The 11,029-nt window shown below is 46.2% G+C and overlaps 3 protein-coding genes and 1 non-coding gene across 4 annotated transcripts; 3 read left to right on the top strand and 1 right to left on the bottom strand.

The window, feature by feature from the left end:
* The first annotated feature begins 412 nt into the window (after nucleotides 1–412).
* Nucleotides 413–1,608, top strand: LOC100837574. Its single transcript, XM_024460440.1, has one exon. It carries the CDS (start codon nucleotides 561–563, stop codon nucleotides 1,176–1,178), a length of 618 nt encoding a protein of 205 aa, XP_024316208.1. The 5' UTR covers nucleotides 413–560; the 3' UTR covers nucleotides 1,179–1,608.
* Nucleotides 1,609–6,035: 4,427 nt separating this feature from the next.
* On the top strand, nucleotides 6,036–7,958 carry LOC100834336. Its single transcript, XM_003574908.4, has one exon. The coding sequence runs from the start codon at nucleotides 6,042–6,044 to the stop codon at nucleotides 7,317–7,319; it is 1,278 nt and encodes a 425-aa protein (XP_003574956.2). The 5' UTR covers nucleotides 6,036–6,041; the 3' UTR covers nucleotides 7,320–7,958.
* Nucleotides 7,959–8,776: 818 nt separating this feature from the next.
* Nucleotides 8,777–9,693, bottom strand: LOC100827700. The gene has a single exon (XM_010235538.3). It carries the CDS (start codon nucleotides 9,404–9,406, stop codon nucleotides 9,155–9,157), a length of 252 nt encoding a protein of 83 aa, XP_010233840.1. The 5' UTR covers nucleotides 9,407–9,693; the 3' UTR covers nucleotides 8,777–9,154.
* On the top strand, nucleotides 8,822–8,945 carry MIR397A (microRNA MIR397a). The gene has a single exon (NR_126826.1). It is a non-coding gene; the product is annotated as a microRNA MIR397a (primary transcript).
* Nucleotides 9,694–11,029: the final 1,336 nt, after the last annotated feature.

Below are 11,029 nucleotides of genomic sequence, written 5' to 3'. Positions count from 1 at the left end.
GCCTCCCAGGAATCGCCGCCGCTCCGCACCACCGTGTTTTCTCTCGACGACGATCTCCTCCGCGAGATCTTCCTCCGCCTCCCTTCCCTCCCGAGCCTCTTCCGTGCCGCCTTCGCCTGCCGCACCTTTCGCAGAGCTGTCCGTTCCGACCCCAACTTCCGCCGCGACTTCCGCGCGCGCCGCCCGCCGCCTCTCCTCGACCACGAAGGCGCAACCATGCCTTACTTCGTCCCCATCCGCAGCGCCGACCGTGACCTCGCAGCCGTTGTCCGTGGCGCCGATTTCTTCTTCACCCGCCTCCCCCGACGAAGACGCCGCCTCCCCGCAATGGGCCATCACCGACTGCCGCGAAGGGCTCATCCTCCTCGTCAGAGGCGACACGGGGGAGTCCGCCGTCTACAACCCTCTCGTGGCGAACCTCTCGTGCTGCCCGACGAGCTGTACTACGAATTGGAATCGCGAGGCCCTGGATACCTTGATTGCTTCATCCTCCCTCCCAAGAAGCCGGCGGGCCCCCGCGCCTGTTCCACACCTGGCAACGCCAGTCAGAGCTGCGCGCAATGGTATTCTCATGTGATAGCAGGGAGTGGCAGATCTTCCCGTGGTCGGAGTCTGTGGCGCCGCAGCTTACTCAATCGGGGTGCTGGCTTCAAGTTAAAGGTGGAACGATGCTGAATGGATTCGCGTATTGGGAACACACTGATGAGGCCTACATGCTGGTACTCAACACTGCGACACAAGAATTCTCACAGATGCGCCTGCCCGACTGGCTGGAAGGCTCAGGGGACACATATATGGTTGGAGAGACCAGAAATGGGCAGCTCTGTATCGTCAGCCCAGTTGGATTCGGGTTCTATGTTTGGGTCTGGAGAGCCAATGCTGACGGCATCTACAGTTGGGTGTTGGACAACAGGTTCAAGATGTTGAACATTGTTGAGGTCACCAAGGGTACACCAGAGGAACATCGTGAACTGAGGCTTGTGGCAATTATCGACGGATTTGTGTATTTCTCTACCAGTGAGACGCTCTACGATCCTCTTTCTCCTGCTTGGTTTCTATCAATGTGCATGGAGACAGGGAAGCTGGGCAAGCTCTTCAAGAAGAAACTTGAACTCGATATCCGTCCCTACGTCATGGCATGGCCTCCTGGTTTGCTCCCCCAACTTGAAGGTGCTTGACAAAATTATGAATATGCCATGGCCTCCTGGTTTGGGTCACTGTATGGAATTCTCCAGTATTGACATTATGAAGATGAGAAACAAAAGGTCATTCTTATTTTGTCCGTCCTTACATCATGGCATGGCCGCCTTCTTTGGTGCACAACAAGGTTCTTCGGTTCTTCCTCATCTTGAAGATGCTTGACAAATGTTGACAATGTATCATAATGTTTTGTTCTGTTGGCACCTTGTGGATCTTTCCAGTATTGACATTATGAATATGAGAAAGAAAAGGCCATTCTCATTTTGAGATATGAGCAAAGCGAGCTATTGACATGCTGTAGCCTTTATCAAATGCTTTCCTTAGGTGTTTGTTTTCTGAATCATCATCCCCAAGGACAGACAGTAATACTTCTAAGGACAGACAGTAATACTTCTAAGTTCAGCAGTACTGAGTGTCGCAATAAGCCTACTTATATTACTTGCTTATTCCCTTAGCTTTTATACTGTGCCATTCAGCAATAGTACTGGTTGCATTTCTGAACTGGTTCAAAAGTACATCTTATTTCCCTTCTCTGAGACAGAGATTCCACCCTTCTTGGTAGTTGGTACAGTTGTCACCTTGGTTGCTGCTTTTGTGTTGCCAGTTGGACTTTGTTTGGATTGTTCATAGCTAACCGCTTATAAGAGTGTTTTCCCTCTTATTCACCTTAATATGTAATTGAGATACCCATCCATTTACTTGAGTACAATACCATACATTTTAACCATATTTAGGTACGCTTTGATACATGTCCTAAATGTGTTTATATGATTGTGTTGTGCTGCCTTTCCTTTTTTTATTGAGTTTATTCTACTGAAGTTCCCCAACATTCTACACCAGTAATGCAATTATCGGCATGAAGCTAATGAATTAAATCTTGATTCATTTGCTTAGTATAATGCGAGATTTACAATTTTTATTTGATTTGTGAATACAGAAGGTTCTCAGAAAATCATTTTCGTTGTTAGGGCCTAATTTTAAGGATTTTTTGTAGCATTGCTGAAATTAGGTTCTTGTTTGTGCAAAACTGGATTAACAACCTAACTCTTTTGCAGTGCCGTAGCAGGCAACTACAATATGGAGTAAAGGGGAAGGTCCAAAAGCATAGCTCAATTATACCTTATTGTTATATATGATCAACACTTGATTACCTCAGCGACACTTGAAATTAACACAACTAAAAAAAACTTTGATATAGGTGACTGAATTATTGCTCCTCGGGCACCATAGCCCTTTTTGCCCTCCATTTCATCTTTAATGATATGTGTACCTTGGAAACAAGTAAATTTGCGACAGGAATAGGATACAATTGTTTTGTGTATTACTGTCTATATGTCTATATAACCGCTCAGAAGCAATGTAGTGAGATGGTAAAATTGTTTTCCTTTACTTATATGTGCCTTATTTCTTTACTGAAAGGAAGAGATTTCAGAAGTTCTGTTGATTCAAAGTTTCATGTGTTTTTCTTAGCTTCAACAGGGCTGTGGGTTCCTGGAATGCAAGTAGAGTTGATGTGGGTTCCTGGAATGCAAATAGAGTTGCCCGCTTAACTAGGGAAATCTGTGTGAAAAATAGAGTTGCCTGATGAATTATTGAAAAGAGAAGGTAATGCCTTTCTTCATAGTGAAGCGGAGTCCTATTGATGTTTGCCATTGCTTGTACTGCTGCCACTTTCATGTCAGAGATGTCAAGAATGGCTGAATTTTGTTTCCCTTGGTTGTGAACTCTTGACGTTTGTAAAGGCTAGAAACTTCCTATTACAAATGGGCCAGTTCCTATTTTGTTTCTGTTAACCATAGTTATTCAAATGATCTGAACCTTTAAACCGGTGGCGTTTTAGAAAGCTTGCATGCTAAATTATATTATCCTTTTTGCCCCGTTTAAGAGTTCAGGGTGCTTTTTGAACATATTTCTACTATGAATTATGTACCTTCATACTCCCTGCAGTATTTATTCATGAGTTGGTTTGCCATCCCGCAGGAACTCTACGGCACTTTGATCTAGTATCATTTGTGTCCTAGTATCTGGTTGTATTACATGTTCTTCTTTCTTCTTTCTTTAGTGTTTATGTTTACTTCCTAGTTCCCTTCTTGGTTGCCTGCTTGCTTCCAGTTTGGGAGAAATAGTTCCACAACGAAAGCTTAGTGTTGATTTGTGGGCTAGTAATACATTGGGCTCCCAAATACTACCATCTCCAAGGCTACGGTGATCACACATGAAGGCCCGACCAGACCAGTAACTTTGAGCTTGCAGATTGATGAACTGAGGTTCTTTTTTGTACATATCTGGGATCAACAGCCTGACAATTTTGGAGTATGAAACTTTCTATTACAAATGGGCCAGTTCCTATTTTGTTTCTGTTAACCATAGTTATTCAAATGATCTGAACCTTTAAACCGGTGGCCTTTTTGAAAGCTTGCATGCGAAATTATAAGTAGTATCCTTTTTGCCCGGTTTAAGAGTTCAGGCTACTTTTCGAATTTATTTCTACTATGCATTATGTACCTGCATACTCAGTGCAGTATCTATTCATGAGTTCGTTTGCCATCCCGCAGGAACTCTACCGCACTTTGATCTAGTATCATTTCCGTCCTGGTATCTGGTTGAGTTAACGGTTCTTCTTTCTGTAAGTGTTTATGTTTGCCTCCCTTCTTGGTTGCCTGCTTGCTTCCAGTTTGGGAGAAATAATTCATCGAAATAGCTTTGTGTGCTGGTAATACAGTAGGCTCCCAAATAGTCAAATACTACCATCTCCGAGGCTGTAGTGATCACAGTATCATACATCAAGGCCCGACCAGTAACTTTGAGCTTTGCAGATTGACAGTCCGTGAATCTGTGATGTGCATGGTGAGTCTGCCGGCGATGTATAGTTTAGCTGGCAGGGAGAAAATCTATCTGATTTTGGCATGTAAACGCAGTGCAGCTTTCGCTCCTGTATTCGCTGCAGATATGCAGGTTCTAAACGATTAAGGCCCCGTTTGGAACGCAGGGTTGGAAAAATGCAGGGATAGGAAAAATACAGGAATTGAGATTACCAGCCTCACAAATTCTATGGAGATTGAAAACACATGAATACAAAAGATTAGCCATTTGGAATACAGGATAGGAAAAGTATAGGAAACATTTTGATTTTCAAAACACTAAATTGCTCAGCCATAAAAACCCTTCAATCAAGTTGGCCTCTTGAAGATTCTTATCAAACCATCGTACTGAATAAGAAAATTTGGCTAATCCCATGAAGAACACGGAGAGAAAATTAAATCATGCACACACAGAACAGGGCAGCAAGAAATTTCATCAAATCTGCTACATGCGAGCTTGTTGTCTCCGTTGCCATCATCTGCGTTCGCCGGCTGCCGTGCGCTGGAAATCCGTTCCGCTGTGCCGGCCGCCCCACCGCCTCTTGCTCCGTGCAGGTGCTCGATTTATGCGTGTCTGCTGCTTGGCCGCCGGCGGCCGACTCTCACGAAATCGCCACAGCCCTCGCTTCGCAGCCAGCCGCTCAACCAAATTTCAATAGCTATTTAGAGAAAAGATCAACGGGTCGGGCGCCTGGGCGGGCCTTTACGCGGGCTTTTTGCTTCGAGCGAGAAAACGCACCGGCAGAGAGAGCGCGTCGAAGAGTTTCGCGGCATGATTGTTTCCATTAGTTCCGATTGGATGTTTTATTTCCTGTAAAATGTGAAGGATAGGAAACCAATCCCGTGAAACCCAGACTCCAGTTCCTGTGTTCCAAATGGCACAAAGGAAAATTTTCCTACAAAAATCCTATCCTACAAAATTCCTACAAGAATCCCTCGTTCCAAACGAGCCCTGAAACTCAAATAATTGCTGGTAGAATGAAAAAAGAAAAGTATTGCTTGCTCAAGGTTTGAATTTGTTGGTGGGATATTCGTGCATCTGCAACGGAACGATACAAACAATACTTACATTTGCAACGAAACGAAACGACAGAAAAATATTTACCTATTTCATGTGGCTATAACCCGTGTTTTTCCACGGGACCTACATGGTGAGAGAATCCGCGCCACTTACCTAGTATTCCCTTCGTTTCATATTAATTAGCGCGATTAATTGGCACGAAGTGAGTAGTATTTGTTGTCCCAGATTAAGGACGTTTTCAATATTACATATGAGTTATTACTAACAACATGTCATATATATGTTTTTTTGATGATGTGGATGTGCTACGGTGAAATAAAATGAAGCTAACTTTGTAGGCTTCACTCCCTTGCATGAATTTTAACCTTGTCTATCTTAGTATAAACCCTTACAGCTCGTTTGGCACCCATCATTTGGGGCTAGAATTGTGAAATTCATTTTGAATTATAGAAACTAACTTATTTGGTTGGCACGGAATTGGCTATATGAATTCAATTTGAAATTCCAAGAAAAATCACTACAAGTAACCTCAATTCTCTGTAAAAGCCAACATTTTTTTGGAATTCTCACTCACTCTACGAAACCATGTCGTAGACAAACATGATTTTTGAACCCGGAATTCAAATTCAACCAAATGAAATCTTATTAAGAATTAGATTTCATTTCCTTTTCTACCAAATGAAATAAAACAAAGGGTGACAAACGAGCTGTTATTAAAAAATATCTATTGAAAACATTGTAATCAGTGAGGAGATATAATACTTTTTTAGTGAGAGCAAGTTAATATCACACGAATAGACACAAAATCAAAATCAGAAGGCCTAAAAAACCCACACAGGGCCAGAGGGGAGGATAAGATCTGCAACAAACTAGCAACGGACTATTGGATATCGTGGATCCACTGAGATTTTGCTTATTTCTTAACCGGCAGCGTCCGATTCATCGTTTCAGGGGAATCGATGGCCTCCCAGGGCTGTGAAACAGACGCGATGTCCTCCGAGAAATGGCCACCGCCGCCGCCGCCACTGGTTCCCACCACCCTACTTGCTCTCGGCGGCGATCTCCTCCGCGAGATCTTCCTCCGCCTTCCATCCCTCCCGAGCCTCGTCCGTGCCGCCTTCACCTGCCGCGCCTTCCTCAGCGCCGTCCGCTCGTCCCCCGCCTTCCGCCGCAACTTCCTCACGCTCCGCCCGCCCCCTCTCCTCGGCTTCTTCTTCGATCCCGAAGGCTCGTCCATCCCTTCCTTCGCCCCCATCCGCCGCCGCTCCGACCGTGACCTCGCGGCCGCCGTCCGTGGCGCCGATCTCTTCCTCACCCTCCTCCCCGACGACGACGACGCCTCCCCTGGATGGGTTATCGCCAACTGCCGCGAAGGGAACCTCCTCCTCGTCAACTGCGAAACGGGGAAGCTCGCCGTCTACAACCCCATCACGGGGGCTCTGGATCTCATCCCCCAGCCGCCCGACGAGATGCTGGACGACATGCTGCAAGCCGGCCTTGGCAATGGCACCGACCTTGATCTTGATTGCTGCATCCTCTCCCCCGAAGAGGGCGGCGGCCCGCCGTCGCGCCTGCTCTATTCATGCCACGACGAGTCACGGACACGCGCCGCGGCATTCTCGTGTGATACCAGGGAGTGGCATACCTTCCCGTGGCCGCAGCCTGTGACACCGGAGTTCGATGGGGACAAGGACTGGTTTAGACTTGGCACGATGGTGAATGGATTTGTGTATTGGGCATGTGCCGATGATGAAGCTTACATGGTGGTATTGAACGCCGCGACGCCGGAATTCTCACGGATTCGTCTGCCGTCGATACTGGAGGGGCTGGGGTACATATCTATGGTCGGCAAGACCAAAGATGGGAAGCTTTGTATGGTCTTCCCACTTGAATTCACGTTACATGTTTGGGTCTGGGGAACCAATGCTGATGGCACCGAGAGTTGGGTGTTCGACAAGAAGTTTCCGTTGGATACGGTTGTTGAGCTCACCAAGGGTACACTAGAGGAACATCGTCAACTGAAGGTTGTGGCAATTATCGATGGATTTGTGTATTTCTCTACCGGTGAGCCGTCTAACTATAATCCTTCTGCCTGGTTTCTATCTTTATGCATGGAGACAGCAGAGGTGGACAAGCTCTTCCAGAAGAATTTTGACTTCCATGTCCATCCCTACGTCATGTCATGGCCTCTTGCTTTGGTAGACAACATGGTGCGCCCTCAACACGAAGGTGCTTGACATTGGTCCACCGTATGGAATTCTCCAGTATTGACATTATCAAGATGATGATAATGAAAAGGTCATTCTTATCTTTAGAAGCATAGCGGGTCATCGATATTTTTATCTTCGTTAGGAACTGACCTTTTCTTTTTATGTCCAAGGACAGGCATATCGATAATAAGTTTAGCAGTAGTGCTGCCGTGCTGGTGTATGCCTACTTATTTTACTTCTGTAGTTCTGTTTATTCCGTTGACATTCGTTGTGCCATTTAGCAAAGTTTACAGCTCTAGATGAATAGTTGCATTTCTGATTTCTATCATCTCTAGTCCCTTCCATTTCACGTCTCTCCTTCATTAGCCCATTCTTTATATTTCAGTATTTTCTTCTGATATTTATATACCTTGTTTCTTAAAAGTACATAGTATAATGTGCATGTTTCATTTTTAAGAAGTTGTGTGTACTACATAAATTTGTCTTAGTGTAACTAACAATGATGAATAACCATAAAAAAGGATCTTGGCTTGCAACCATTACCATATCTAGTGGGGTGATGGATGTAACATGTGTGACCTTTCATTAACGACGGTGGAAATCGGAACTTTGAAATGTAACTTTTATCAAGTCGAATGCTGGGTTATTCATATTTCAGATTCTTTATACATTTTGAAGCAGTGTATTCTTAATATAAATACCATTGTTACAATGGTATGTTTATATTTGGTCAAATGGTATGTTTATATTTGGTCAAATCGTAAAGCGGTATCATCTTCTGGGGCATCTGCAGAAAATGCCTCGATGAGTGAGATCTTGACAGTATGCATGATTTACCTTTTCACCTGCGATTGCCTTTCATCCAGCATGTCTTGTTTGCGGCCTATCGTTGTTTGTACTGCCGGCATTTGCCCAGAGATTGTGTATCTGGTTATTAAGCCTCGGTGATGCTGTGATTTTTTTCGGTGTAAAGGCTTGAATCTGAAGCTTTAAACTGTCAGCCTGGTTAGACAAGCTTCAACGTCCGCAAGATATACAACTAGCTACTCTCATTTGCACATCAGCGTAGCATAACTAGTTTCGTGATCTGCGAGCTAACTACCCATTGTTCTGCAGCGTCGCACTGTTAATTAGCTTCAATTCAACTTTCCTTTCTGTCTGTATTGTTAATCTACCAGCTTGGTTTAGCTGGCAAGGAGAGCGCGTGCGATCTGCGTGTACTGCCACCACCTGATTTTGTACTGCAATCATTTTAGCAGTACACTCTCTTCGGAACCATTGCGGGTAAAAGTCGTCGTGGCCGGCTCGAGCGCTGCAGGATCGATGGCGATGATTTGATAAAGGGTACTACCGTAGTACTGCTAGCTAGCTAGGCATAGTACGATCCGAGAGCTGTAGTACAACGACAACGCTGGAACGGACAGTCCGTCGCAACCACAGTAGTACTACAACACGCTGGGCGTCTCCGGCCAGTACAAATGGGATCAAAGCAAGCGATGGCCAGAAGGGACTGATGCGAAGAGGAATTAGAAGAGGCGCAAAGGCATCATTGAGTGCAGCGTTGATGAACAGGGGCCAGGCGACCGGCGGCCGGTCCGGTTCGGTTCACCGGCGCTGCACACAGTGACGCCCTTGCATTCTCTGGCCCGATTCATTTGTGTTCCTTCCAACAGACACAGAGAAGGAGGCCGAGACACTCATAATCAGGTTTGTAATCTACCAGTACAAAGATCCATCGATCGCCAAAACTTACATGTATCGCTTGCTGCGCTGCGTTGCGTCCGGTTAATATTCTTGTGCCGCGTCATCGATCTGCACGAACAAACATCATGTGCTTCTCGCTGTGTGGGCCAATCGGGCATTCAGTTGGGCCCCCAGCAGACGAGGTGGTGGGCCTTGTGCAGCCTCACTTCCGCCGCCGAGGAAGACGTCGTTGGCCGGGAGGAGGCACCGGCGGGGGGCGCGGTCTCGGAGAGCGAGACGGAGATCACGGCGCGGCGGTGGAGCGAGCGGAGGGCGTAGCCCCAGCGGCAGAGGCCCGCCTGGTCCTTGAGCGCCTCCACGGCGCCCAGGCTTGCCGCCACCACCAGCGACGGCGCCTTCCTGCTCGCCATCTCGCCCTACGCTCCTTGCTCGCTTTTCTTTCTCTTCTCTGTTTTTTGCTTCCTCTGCAATTTGTTTACTGCTCGATCTCCGCGGAGAGAAGAGAGAGGCCACTCTATATACGCGATCGATCGGACCCGAAACCGGCGGCAAAAACGGAGGAGAACGGCGTGGCCTAGGGGGAAACAGGGAGCGCGCCGCCGGTTTTGGACCTGGCTTCCAACGGGCCGGGGCGGCGGTGGACAAGACGGTCGCAGTACAAGAAAGAGAATTGTACTACTGCACTCGCTCCGCTAGACAAGGTGACAAGGGGTACAAATTCATATTTCTTTTAAGATTAATCAATAGTTAAAGCCCGGAACTCAAGCCATGCGACATGTGAATGATGCGACTAGTTGTAAATTTCGCGGATCCAGCCGCGTCGATCGATTGTGCCAAGTGCCCACGCTGCTCTCGCCAAGTTTCATTTCCAAAGAAAAAAATAACAAAGAAAAAAAGTAAGTAACATGTCTAAGTAACATCAAAAGGACCGCAATGCTAAAAAGCGATCGACGATATTCCTGTTTAGTTTCTGGCGAGCCGAAGTCTGTTCTACTTTCTGCATTTAAATTTCTGCTTGTGAGGGAGACTTTTAGAACCTCAAACCCTTATAGTGATTTTATTAATGAAATCGGGAACGATGATGCTCCTTCGTCTTAAAAACTGTGACCGACGACGGCGAAAACATAAGAAAAATTAAAGAAAGAGCAGCATTTTCATAATTAGACGAAAAGCAATGCTGCGGTGGCATGGTTGCAGATCAAGAGTCTAGTAGTGACATTGTCATAAATTTCACTAAAAACAGGCTATATTTTCCTTTACCGTCTGTATTGGTCACCTCCAGTAGTAGCATGTAAGTACAATCCAAAATACTTAGGAAAATGCTTACCAAAATAAACTGATTTTTTGTTTAAACACGGGTGACTATTTCTGTAAGACATTGTGCTTAATTAAGCATCTCTAATAATATAAAAATAAGAATTAAATACCCTGCATTGTTCGTGCTCTAGTATGTGATATCAAAACCTTGTTTTTCTTTTTACATGATATAAACCCAAAACCTTGCTCCTGGGTAAACCAGTGCCCGAGGCACTCAGCTTCTACCGCGGCGTGAAGAGCCGAGTTGGAAAGAGCATCGGTCTTATCTTACCCGTCGAAGCCTTCCTCGAGCGGCCGCACCACGCCCGGCACGCATCGCATCGCACAGAACAAGCCAAGCCATCATCACTGCGTGCGGCCTTCCGGATCAGTCCCGAGAACTCTCGCGAACCAGTCGCGATAGGCCCCCGGAGTCCCGGACCCCAGTCCAGTCCGTTTGCCCCGACCACACGCACCCCGCAGCATCGTTCAATGATCCCTTGGGCCCGACGACCGCGACCACCCGGCGCGCCGCGCCCACAGCACCATGCACCACCCGAGTGCCCCACCCCGACGCTACTCCCTCCGTCCATTTCTTTGAACAGTGCTAACTTGCTCTGTTAATATATAATTATATGACATAGGTTCATATTCGTTATGTTCCTACTCAAAGATATTTGCTTATTGTTATGATTTTAATCACATTAGTCACATGTTCATGAAATAATTTATGGTCA

The sequence above is a fragment of the Brachypodium distachyon genome, chromosome 3 (assembly GCF_000005505.3).
Source record: "Brachypodium distachyon strain Bd21 chromosome 3, Brachypodium_distachyon_v3.0, whole genome shotgun sequence".
In the NCBI taxonomy this organism is placed as follows: Eukaryota; Viridiplantae; Streptophyta; class Magnoliopsida; order Poales; family Poaceae; genus Brachypodium; species Brachypodium distachyon.
This window is presented reverse-complemented; position numbering and strand designations above follow the sequence as displayed.

Coding starts and splice junctions, on each gene's coding strand:
- LOC100827700 (XM_010235538.3), bottom strand. CDS start 9,406: ATGGCGAGCAGGAAGGCGCCGTCGCTGGTGGTGGCGGCAAGCCTGGGC.
- LOC100837574 (XM_024460440.1), top strand. CDS start 561: ATGGTATTCTCATGTGATAGCAGGGAGTGGCAGATCTTCCCGTGGTCG.
- LOC100834336 (XM_003574908.4), top strand. CDS start 6,042: ATGGCCTCCCAGGGCTGTGAAACAGACGCGATGTCCTCCGAGAAATGG.